The 12,589-nt window shown below is 37.1% G+C and overlaps 1 protein-coding gene across 1 annotated transcript; it reads left to right on the top strand.

Annotated features, from left to right (window-relative positions):
- The first annotated feature begins 3,057 nt into the window (after positions 1 to 3,057).
- Positions 3,058 to 9,337, top strand: LOC144421099 (uncharacterized). Its single transcript, XM_078111324.1, has 2 exons — positions 3,058 to 6,806; positions 7,028 to 9,337. Exons 1-2 carry the CDS (start codon positions 3,104 to 3,106, stop codon positions 7,144 to 7,146), a joined length of 3,822 nt encoding a protein of 1,273 aa, XP_077967450.1. The 5' UTR covers positions 3,058 to 3,103; the 3' UTR covers positions 7,147 to 9,337.
- Positions 9,338 to 12,589: the final 3,252 nt, after the last annotated feature.

Raw genomic sequence — 12,589 nt, 5'->3', positions numbered from 1 at the left:
ATAACGAGGTTAAATTGGTGTGCATAACAATGTAAAAAATGCGCATGAGGAAAATCTTCTTTTATATAAACTTGAACACCATGTTTCGACCCACTCATGACTACCGCGCCGTCATAAGTTTGAGCTATCAATTTTGACTTCGCGTTGTAAGGCTGTAACACTTCTTTCAGTACAGCCGATATCCCGCAAGCCGTGCGATCAACGATTGGTACAAAGCTGTGAAATCTCTCGGTAGGTTTAACATCTTTCACAAACCGAAAAATCACAGCCAGTTGGGAAACGCACGTGATGTCAGTTGTCTCGTCAGACTGAATCGAAAGAAACTGGCAACTCAATTTCCAGAGCCGAATGTTGTAAATAAATTTTATACATTGAGTCGAGCAAATCATTTTGGATATCCTTAGATGTTCCTTTCAAAACAGTTGCGGCATCAAGATGATCTCTCAATACTGTATCTAGGGATGCGGTGTATTCCACCATATCCAAAAATACCCCTCTATTAGAAGAGCCAGCCCGTTCATCGTGCCCACGGAGGGACAGCTCGTGACAACCAATGAACTTCAAAACATCTATCAATCGACCGAGAACATGGCGGTTTTTCTCGACGTTTTGGTTGTGCCGACGAATAGAAACCGCGCGTCCTTCATCCAACTGTGCTGCAATATTAACATTTCCGAATGTTCGGTATTTTACTGCATTGTCCTGATGCTCCATAGAAGATTGATGATCCCTGGCACGCTCGGAAAGATGTTTAAGATCTCTAAAACCAAATTTACACCAACGTGAGTCACGGGCGGTAGCAAAAAGTAGGCAATAAAAACGAAAAAGTGCATTTTTGTCCTCGCTGTAACACAACCATTCGTGTTTTTTATACCAAGTTTCTGCGCAGAATGTACGCCGACGCTTTCCTCCGTCATGGGATTGTTCCAGTGAACAATTTTTTGGTTGATAAGGCCCAAGACGTTGTACCTCTAATTTTTGTTCCAGCGGCAGCTGCGAAAACGGAGTGCGAAGTAGTGCATCAACCTTATTCATTGTGAGGTCTAAGGCTAAGAAATGCGAAGTCAGAAAGAAGTGAGGAGCTCAAAAGGAATGTGGAAAATCGAAAGCAAATGGACTAAAGGTCTCTAACTGATTCAAATAGCGAAACAAGCGACAAAAACGAAGGCGAGGAAACTATCAACTCTTCAAGCAACCAACGAACGAGAAGGAATGCGTGAATATGTCAACACGTTGTTGTAAGAAACGTCGACATTGTGTCGTCAAAATTTCGGGGCTAGCCCCGATCGGCTCCGATGATTTAGTAAAAGAAACAGAAAACAAACGAGACAAACGCGGCGAGTGGAAGATAAAAAAGAGAATACGATATACAATGAGCAACCGGGGCAAAATCGGCGTCGCCCCGTCGACGTTCGGCGAAGGCTTTGCGAGCTCACACAGCAAGTGCTAATATCAATTGCATGTGGTATATACATTTACCATGCTTTCGGTGATATGGCGCTTCGCCCAACATTTTTTTTTGTAAAAAATAGGGCATTCGCAAAGTATGTTTAACAGGTTTGACCATAATTTTATTCCTATTTTCCTTATTTTTTTTTTCGATTACGAGTTCGGGGACTGTTGGTGTTAGCCAAGTGAATATACCCCCTGCCCATAGGTTTCAGTACCTTTACACAACTCCATGGAAAATGGGCGAACAAAATTAGTTACCTCCGCATTGGTACACATACTTATAGAGCTTGAAATCGAGCTTCTGTTCAACACCTGATCGGTTACAAATTATCCATAACCGCCACAATGCGTCAATGGCAATGCACTGAATATCCGGTCCCATTGATACATAACCAAACTGATAAGAGGCAATGGTTCACTACGTGCTTAAACCAACTCATTTATTTTCATTTTGCCATGGTACAAATATAAATTTCTTACCTTGTTTAGAATGCGTTTAGGAACAAAATTTAGCATTTATGCTGGACGTACCGACTGACAACGCCACATTCGTTGCATCATTCTATTTTGTTAATATATTCGGAACAATTGCCAATGGAATAACTGTGACGGAATGATCAAAATTGCTTTTGCTGTTTATGCAAAACTGTCGTATTGATATTTATTCTGTTTTGACTAGGCCTGTTACCAATCCAAAAATAAAAACAGTACCGTATTGGAAATCAGCGATGTACGAAGGAGTCTGAAATGGGCTAAGAACGTTTTATAATTTTGATATGAGCTTTGTAAAATGTTTCTGTCGTATTGTATTGCATACAACGGCTGGAAAGACAAATTGTTAGGGAATAGGCACTTGGTACAAGGACAAAATGTTCTTAAATAAAAGCACAAATAATTTTTATATTGGTTAAGTATATAGGTATGTATTATAATTCTAAGATCCCAAATTAAAAAAACACAACGCTACGCTAAGAATTGAAAGGACGAATAGGATAAGTTTATTGTGCGAGACGACCCTGGTACAAATGTTTGCTTTCAGAACAAATTCGAAGCTTTGTATACGATCTACGACGTCATTGGAATCGAGTGTCAGGTAACGATTCAAAGAAAGGAATTGCCTGCTCGTGGTATTCAGTTACAAACTTACAATAGCAATTTTTTTTTACCAGTATATTTTTTTTTTATGGCGGATCAGCCGATGCTTTCAGGTTCTAAAAATATCACCCGCTGGCAAGTTAGGACACATAATTCAGGCCAGACCAGGTTACAATTCGTAGTTTAGGCCACTTTTTCTGGTATTCCCGATTTATGTGAACCAAGATGGCGGATACCGGAATGTAGTATGTGTACCAGGTTAGAGTTAGGCCATAAATTTTAATTCAATCTTCCTTATTTTAGTTCTATTACGTGTTCGGCGACTAGCCAAGTGACTCCGTTGTACCAGAAATCATGGCCTAACCTGGTACACATACTACGTTCCGTTGTCCGTCATCTTGTTTCACATACTTCGGGAGTGCCCTTTTCCTTCGTTCAAAATACTGAAATTTCTTAGTTTACCGTATTATTTGATAGCATTACGGGGTAAATATGAGGGATTTATATTTATTTGGGTATTCATATCAATTATTGTAGGACAAATTTATACTGTAAAATGGATGAGTTTCGGGCCGAAGCTACCCTTGAGCATAAATCAAAAATATTGGATTCTTATTCGAAAATGAAAGATGCTGAGTTGCTCTTGGATTTTAATATTGAAGTTAAAAGTTCAATATTCCCAGTTCATCGAAGTTTTTTGGCTGCAGGATCGGATTATTTTCAAGCCATGTTTCTTCATGATAAGAAAGTTGTTGAGCAAGGTGTCGTGGAAATAAAAGAGGTTGACGCTGAACCTATGAGCCGATGCATAGAGTTCTTATACACGGGAGATACAGATATAAACAATGAAAATTGTCAGGATATTCTCCATGTATCAAGCATTCTGCAAATTGACGCTTTAAGAAAGCTTTGTTTCCGTTTCCTGCAAACCAATTTGTCTCCGGAAAACTGTTTGGTCGTTGCTCATTTTGCAGAGATTCACAATGACCCTCATGTAAGAAATAAGGCAAAGAAACTAGCGGTTGATAAATTCGAAGTAATAGTGACTACGGATCTATTTCCTTCCATCAGCCGAAGTGACCTTATCTACTACTTAGTTGAAAGTAGTGTAAGTTCACAAGTATCTTGGTCGGCTGTCACAACTTGGATCAAAACCAACCGGGACGAAGAAGATTTGGTCAAAGTCTTAGATGATGCACTAAAGGTCATGAAATTACCCATTCCATTTCTTCTGTCGACAGTTCTGGATGACGATATTTTTGACAACCGTACGATGATAAATATAGTCTCAAAGCACGTATTTATAAACACAGAAAACTTGAAAGAAAGTATCACAGCGAGCAATTGCATCAAATTAAAAAAGTTGGCTACTCAATTTCTTGGCATTGACGAAAAGGCACTAGAGCTTATTAATCAATTCATTCTCGACAATATTGAGGAAGTTTCTAAGTGCGCTAGTTACGAAGCTTTCAGCGAGGACACTCCTGAAGAATTGGAAGCAAAGATGAATAACTGCATTTCTGATAAGGTAAAGTACGAACTACTTTCGACGTGGGCTCATTTCAAACTTGAGAGACGTGCACATTTTTCTCGTTTGTTTAAATTGATCAAGCTCAAGGAGCTCTCAATCAGATTTATTCAACAGAAAATTGAAAAAGAAAAGTTGGTGCAACAATCTCCAAGTTGCATTGCATTGCTGGACACATGTATATATGACGCCAATGAAACATTCGATAGTGATTACCGTATTTATTGTACAAACGGTATAGATAAATTGATTGATGATGATGATGATGAGCTCAAGTTCGTATCCGAAAAAGATTTAAAAATATATGTGAAATCGAGATTGCTGTGCTCGGAAAGGAGATGGGAAGCAATGAAACGTTGGATGGAAAATAAAGACAACGCAAACGCATTGTTCAAAGATTTACTGACTGTTATTAGAAAGACTTCTTCGTTTGAGTTCCTTGTCAATATAGTTGCAAATGATCCGTTTTTCGAGAACGAATGTGAGCTAAAAGTAATTGCTGTCAGTCAAATTTTCTCTTCAATTTCAGAAGTTGGAGATTTATGTGACAAAATTGATTTGAACAATTGCTTCATCCTGAAAAGTCTGAACGCCCAGTATAATAAAGTCAATAACGAGATTTGGAATTCAGAGATTGAGAAGTTGCTGACGATCCACGCACCACTTGTTCTCAGAAGAAAAGAGATATTGGATTTCAGTAAAGATGAAATCGAAAATCTGATACGAGTGGCAGAGTGCAGTGCAGACGACAAGGCTAAAGCAATACTTAAATGGGTGAAGCACAAATCAGAAAGATTGGATTTGCTACCAGGCCTTTCCAAACATATCAATCTACAACTTCTTTCATCTCCTACCGTTCGATCGTTGCAGTCGGACCCCGCCGTTAGTCAACTAGAAAACTCTCGTGAAATCTTGCAAAAGTTGGCGTCCGAAGGTTCGATAACGAGGACTAATTCCATGCTGGAGGACACAAAACAAGATTTATTCGTGGTAGAATCATTATCAGGCATAGGATACATCTGTGATCTCTCGAGTGCATCGACTTTTGTATTATCACAAACGGAGAAGAATTCCCCAATAATCATAATCAACATAGGTGAAAACGTATACGGAATAAATGTAAGGGGAATAATAAAATTAACTAAGCAAGGAAATTGGGACTATTTATTGCACATTCCGGAGAGCGTTAGACTCGTCAACTTTAATAATTGTTTTCACAGTGTCACTAGAGCAGTGGCCTTCCATGATTGTTTGACTTTTATTTCAAGATCTGAGCTATTGATGTATAATCCTGTCACGGATTCGTGGTCAGATACCTTACAAGGATGCGATTTAGAAACAAGATTTTGTGTCGCTGCATCAAATGAAAGCATTTATGCATTGGATGGTATGAATAGAGTAGGAAAACGATTTAATGGGGTCGAAAAGAATTGGTCAGATATTGCTAAAATGCCGCAGCAGGATATGGCGGATTGTGCTGTGTTCCATAATATGGTTTTTATGGTCGGAGGAGCTGATGACTGGCTCGATTATTTTGGAGAACCGAGAGGTATAGTTCAGTGCTATAATCCAAAATCTGATTGCTGGACTAGAATCTCAAACTTGTGTCATCCACGCGTATTCCTGAGCCCTTGTGTGGTCAACAACAAATTATATGTGACGGGAGCAAAGAAGGACGGAAGTCTTTCAATAGAACTATATGACGAAGAGAATAATCAATGGAAAGTGATTCGAGAACTCGGAACTACGAAAAAATATTTTTCTGCATGCGCCATTCCAAGAGGATATCAATCCTTCTACTCCCGTCAATGTTTCGCTTCTGAGGAAAACCTTGGTTTCCGAAGGCGCATCGATACAGAATTTGATCGGAAAATAAAACAAAAATACTCTGTAAGACATATAATTTCGCCAGACGGCGGAGAAATGAATCTGCTGGGATGCCGACTTATTTTCCCTCCTTCAGCTTTGGATGAAGAAACTGAAGTAACCTTAACTGTAGACAGTGATCCTGAGAATTCGCCTGGTTTTATCGAGCTGGAAACATCGGATAGATTATTGAGTCTCGACTTTCCTATAACACCTGTGATGATTTGCAAACCTTCCATGAAATTCAACAAACCCGTAACTGTAGAAATGAACACATGTTTCAGCGCTCGGGAAGACAAAACCATTCCAGTTGATATTCAAATAAGAAAAAGAGAATCAGACTGGAGAAAAATATCCACGGCAATGTTAGGTAATACCAACAAGATTCGATTCACTGTTTCACATTTCTGTGGCATGGCAGTGACTGTTTCCCCAGAGCTAGTCGACGATGGTACGTTTCATCTCATTAATGACGTATATATTCAGAAAAGAACCGCTCAGATCGCTTCAGTATTTAGCAAAGATGAGAGAACGCAACGATTCATGAAAGAAATTCTGCAGGAAGAAAACTTCGTCAAATTCATGGGGCCCTCACATGAAATTCACGAAGGTCTGGGTACTCAAGTCAATCTTCGATTTGAGTGCACGGAACCAGAGCAAACGAGAATATCCGAAGGATGTCCATCTTCGCAGTTCGATATAAACAGACAAATTTTCAAAACAAGCAAACATGTGGTTTGTTTCAAACCACTCCCTCGTCCCCGGGAATATACTGGAGTCATAGATTCCGATTACTATGTGAAAATAAACGAAGAAGCCGAAACGAGACTAATGGCGGCCGTAGAATGGCCGATTCAAACAAGGGGTGAGTTAACATGATACTAGAAATTTTTTTTACCAGTCAATATAGGATGTGGTGTCATCCATATGCAAAAATTTCACAATGCCAAGTACTTAACCACAAATTAGTTTTCAGTTGGGCGAATTGTGCCCATGTGATGTCATCCATGTTCATTTTCAACCAATTTTAAAAACAAATATAAAAAAATTTCATTTTCGAAAGTAACAGAATATTACTATTTACAGGTACTGGACCAATCAACATATCGAATGTCCTCCACACTGGACCGAGAGCAAATGTGATGGCAACTGACAATGCAAGGGTAGAGACCCACAGTCACGGTGGGACCAATGTTGTTACATAAAAGAGATTGGAGGAACATAGAGTTACGACTCTTACTACAATAAAAACTGGTTTATTACCTTTGATATGAAAAACAAAAAGCACTTTTTATGGGATAGTTGATCATTCTTTTTATTTGACAGCTTCAACGTCGCTCGAGCGCTTTGACTGCATTTTATAGGAATATAATTCCATTGAAACCGAAAGTATTTATCAGGAGTAAAATGCTGATACTACAATGCATGTATATATATATGCGTCGGTCAAATAAAATGGTGTGAATATTTATTTTACTATTATAATATTATGTGCGTATACTTAATTGTCTTGATTATATATGAGAGCATAGATTAAAATGTACGATTAGCAACACTCAGAAACTCATATTTATTCCATTTCGAGGGTTCTTACCCAAAAGTAAATTATACTTCCCTCGGGGTTCACACTCTCTACTTAAATCTCCCTCAATACTGGTTTCGACCAAAGATGGCGACTGATGAACTGTTACATAACATAGTCATTGTTGAGACAAGCGGAAAATAGAAAAAAATTGACGATGAAAAAATTAGAAAAAAGTTAAATTTTGAAATTTGCCAAAAATTAGACGAGAGAATTAAAGTCTAAAAACCCTATTGTATTCTAAATAATTTTTCTGTAAATAATATTCGAATTTCAAGACAGATTGGTTCATTTAGTCAGCCAGGAAAAAGAAATTAAATTTCCATCCTTCATTGAGTTTTCAAAAACAACGCAACTCGGCGACCCTGAATTGGTCTCCTATTACTCTTCCCTTTCTAGATTGGCTATTCATAAGGCTTGACTGATATGCAAGCATATACTATTCGTTTATAAACATATTCAAAATTTTTAGTTTATTAACTTGGTGCGAAAATATTAAGTAAAGCCAGTCACATGGTCTCACTCAAAATAATATTACTCCAAACTCCATTGTCAAGTTAAGGGAGCTGCGCTTATATTTATGGGCATGAAGCTCAACAGCGCTGTTTTTTGTTTTGGCTAATGCAACAAAATGTATTTGTTTTTTTGAAAAAATTATGTGTCCGAGTTCGTTACATTACTCTTTACTTATATTTATTATATGTCCTGAACTAGAGCGCAGAACTCTTTCTCATTGGTCACTAGTCCCAAGTTTCAATAGCTCTATGCTATGGCAACGAAAGAGCTAGGAAAAAAACTCTCAACAAGCAACCAATTGTGACTGAGAAGGATTGGCTTTATGGCAACAAATTTTGACCTGGATTCTAGATTTGACTTGATAGTTCATAAATAAATCTCCCAACGCCGTTGTTTTTATATTAAAAAGCTTTATCACAACCTCCGTCTTAAATAAGGAAACGACCACAGAAAAGGTTCGGCGCCACTAATGGCCATCCAAATATTGATAGGGTTATTCTAAATGGCTTATGTAGTCTATTCGATGATTTCGGTATAAGTTCCTGGTCAGCTTTAAACATATGTGTTGTCAAGCAAGAAGAGGGCAAATGAATATTTTTATCATTTGCTTAACCCTGTTGGCACGTAATTGCTGGTCTGTAGGTCTGTTTGGACGTCGGGAGTGTTGTTGTTTTTTTTTTCAACTCTTTAAATTAATCATTTTTTTCATTGATGAATAATGACGAATATAAACACATGTTATCTGCCTTCCAAATTATTCTTTATTTATCTGCCTTCTTTAAATTATTCCATGCCTTCTCTATGAAAGAGACCCCAGATCGAGCATTTTATAATCCGTATTTTTTTTCTTTTCTGCATATTTTCATGAAATATTTTATATATAGTTATAATATTTCATTCATCAATAATATATGTAATATTCCATCCGCGGAAGCGGTGGGTGTTCCCAGATTTATATTTATAATTCATATTCAAGTTTGATTTTTAAAATAACGCCGTATTGCATGTGCATATTTTAATCCATTTTTTTAAAGTTCAAATTTTCCAAAGCAATTTTGTTTATCAGAATGAAGTTTTTATTCCTCAATCATTGAATATAAATTTGTTCAAAGCGAAATCCTTGTCTCTCAACTAAAAGTCAAATAAGTATCTATAAAATGTCTGCAACTTGTAAGCGAACGATGTGTATCTTCGAGGTCTATTTGATATTCTGATAAATTTGTCATCGCGAAACATAAGCTGACAAAACATATATCGTTATTTCATATTAGTTGCGCAGTCACCCGTCAAGTAAACTCAGCCCGAGTAGGTTTGCACGTAATTGACAAAAATCAATTCCGTAATTACGGCAAAATCAATTACGTAATGACCCCGTAATTGCGATATTTTTCCACGCATTTAAACCTATCGTAACAACCAATTGAATCCACTTTTTTTTCCGAATGGGACATTGAAGTTGGGTTTTCCTATTCTTGGCAGTACTACACGCCGGCGGCAGATGTTAAAGACAACTATCAAGGAGTGAATTCAAATTAATTTTATTCTGATTTTTATCTTTTGTGTTAGCTTTGGTTTTTCTATATCATCTTCGCAAATTAACCGTCCCATTTTTATGCGATCAATTTTATTTTATCATTATCGGCACTGGTATACGGATATTTATGGAAACGATAGTTTTTTAAAACCACCTGAGTACTGAATAAAAATTACGGGTTTTTAATTTAGTAACCAACGACGTGCGTATTTTTTCATTTAATTATACTTGCGATTTCCTCGCGACGAAGACTTGTTTTTGCAGCGTTTTCCGCATTATCCGACATCCCTGCCTTGTTAGCATTTTTATAATAATAATTATTGATGTCGACTAATCGACGATATTCCTATTACCATGCTTCATTTTACATTCAATCATTTCGCGGACTGAATGTTTGTAACATTATTTGCGATAAATTTAGATCAAATATTATTTATTTGCGTATAATTTAAATACCGAACTTATATGGCATGCCTTCTCCGAAAATACAAAGTTATATCGCAAAACAATGCATTTTGTGACATTTATTTTACACTCACAACATTTATTTGCTAACTCAAGTCGGCGATCCTATCGGCCAAGATTGACAAAAGTTTGGTCGAGTGCCGGTGGTATTCAAGTCGACGATAAATCAAAATAAGTTGCCGCATTTGGTAAGACAGTTAATCCGAATCCGAATATATCCGAATATATGGCCGAAATATTGAGAGGAATTGTGAAAAACAACATGAGCAAGGCCAAGTCCGGACTGATATATAACGATAAAACCGTTAACAGAACATCAAGATTTTGTAATAGAAAATGGATCTCGCACAGAATAAACACACAGGCTCATATTTGATTATATATGATAGCAGTTAAATTTTCAACGGTCCGCGAGGAATCGGTCGTTTTGGTTCATTACGCAATCTCTCTTTTGTCGTCATATTGCTATTTGATAAGCGCGACATTAATTATCACGGCGAGGTATTGGCGCGAGTGATCAATCGCTCTTTTCGCTTATTTGGTTCCAATTCGTCGCGAAAGCTCTTCGTTAAATTTCACAAGATAGTCGTGTTGAAAGGTTATGAATATTTTCCTGTTTATACCCCAAGTCTGAAATGAAACAGCCAAAAACAATATGATATTTCATGTTCATATATCAAGTGTTAATATTAACAATAAAGAATGGTTAAGCATTGCTAATCCACACTTGGTGGGGAATTCCCACTATTCAAACGCGTGACTATAAAATAGAATAAAATAGAAACGGAACATATATACCATAAGTAACGGAAAACTGGAACAAGTAAATAATAAATAAAAGTAAAATGGATACAAATGTTTGATAGACAATGTTTGATAGATTGATCTCCTGCGTTCATTAGTCATTTCACCCGAAGAAGTTGAAACCGGGCGTGTTAGCGTCCATCTGTCTTAACACAATTCTTCCCCCTATCTACGGTTATTATGTACATTGGCCATGCCCATGCTAGATAAGATGCGAGAGAAGTTGAAACCAGGTGTGTTGGCGTCAATCGGTCTCAACGCAATTCTATCCCTTATCTACGGTTAAGTTGCGGAGAAGTTAAAACCAGGTGTGTTGGCGTCAAACGGCCCTACTCAGTTCTTCCCCCATTAACTACGTTAATAATTTACATTGGTCACGCCAGATAAGTTGATAATAGTTTAGTAAATGGCAACGCGTCATGCCTTCCTTCACCTACGTAACAAGAGAGAGAAAAACGGCTGCGAATACCGGAACTCTAACTTCTTCTACTTGTTGAGCTTTCATTTTCGCAATCGACTGCTTTGAAGAAAGCTCGTTTCAATGCAATAATTACTACTTTACGGAATTCGTAACTTCCCTTCCGTAACTCCAAATAATTACGTAATTCCGTAAATTACGTGCAAGCCTAAGCCCGAGTGTGTAGAGTTAACTGATTGTTGATTTTTAAATTCTCATAAAATTGTGCGCAGTTTTGAAACAGTGAAGAATTGGAATATTTTCAAGTTGTTAATGTCTTTTAAAAATACGTTGTTTTTTCCTATTTACATCTTTTATCGTGAAATGTACATTTGCAATATATATCGTGTGTAATGATTACTAGCTATTTGATTTGAAGAAAGTTATTTTATAGGTATATGCTGGCATCTGCCCTTTAATCACTAGACCAATGACTGTGAATATGTGAATTCCTTTTCATGTATTAAAATAGGCCTAGGCCAATTATGGTCCGTGGGCCGGCCCACCGAAGTGTTTCATCCGGTCCACTTGTGTCTGCTGAAATCATAGGCCGCTGCACGACTATAGTTTTTATGGATATAATTCTCTGCTAAATATATCGATGAAAATACCGTCATAATGACCCCGATTGTTACTCTGTGCTTCTTATTATTATATAAACGTTAGCCTAGCTGTTGCAAATAATGTTTTTGTTCATAACTTTTCATATTGAATTTTGTGCCTGTGGCCAAATAACCAAGTCTATTATATGTAACTGGCCCACTCAGAAAAAGGATTGCCCACACGTGTATTAGACCAATATATTTAAAATTTCTAGTAGCAAAAATTGAAGTGTTCATTATTATTTAGTATGTGATTCTTAAATAAGTTGAACAACTTTGTGTTGATTTGCTTTTTATGTATTTCCCCCCTCGAAATTCCCGATAGACCACGGTTCGCTTTTTTTTTCTACAATGCTTATGTTTGTTTGTTCAATATCCCCGAAGAAATCTCCGGGTCTGGGACTTACAACTAAGTAATCACCAAAAACATTAAAAATTTTGAATGTTAAAATTACTTTTGAATTTTTCGTGTGTTTTTGAGCTTCACGCCTATCATGGCTTTGCACAGGCCACCATTAACGTGTATTAGGTTTCGTGGGGCGTTGTGATTTTGTTTACTTTTATATAGAAATTTAGCTGAACTATCTTTGTATACAATTTCGCTTAGCAGAGCTTTATAGATTAGATTACCACCCATCTAAATCATTTCTAAATTTGATATTGCAGAGCTTAAAGTTTCATTTTTTAA

The sequence above is a fragment of the Styela clava genome, chromosome 3 (assembly GCF_964204865.1).
Source record: "Styela clava chromosome 3, kaStyClav1.hap1.2, whole genome shotgun sequence".
Taxonomy (NCBI): Eukaryota; Metazoa; Chordata; class Ascidiacea; order Stolidobranchia; family Styelidae; genus Styela; species Styela clava.
This window is presented reverse-complemented; position numbering and strand designations above follow the sequence as displayed.

Excerpts from the sequence above, each read along its gene's own strand:
- LOC144421099 (XM_078111324.1), top strand. The coding sequence starts at position 3,104 with ATGGATGAGTTTCGGGCCGAAGCTACCCTTGAGCATAAATCAAAAATA. Across the intron at positions 6,807-7,027 it reads ATGGCCGATTCAAACAAGGG|GTACTGGACCAATCAACATA; the intron begins GTGAGTTAACAT and ends TACTATTTACAG.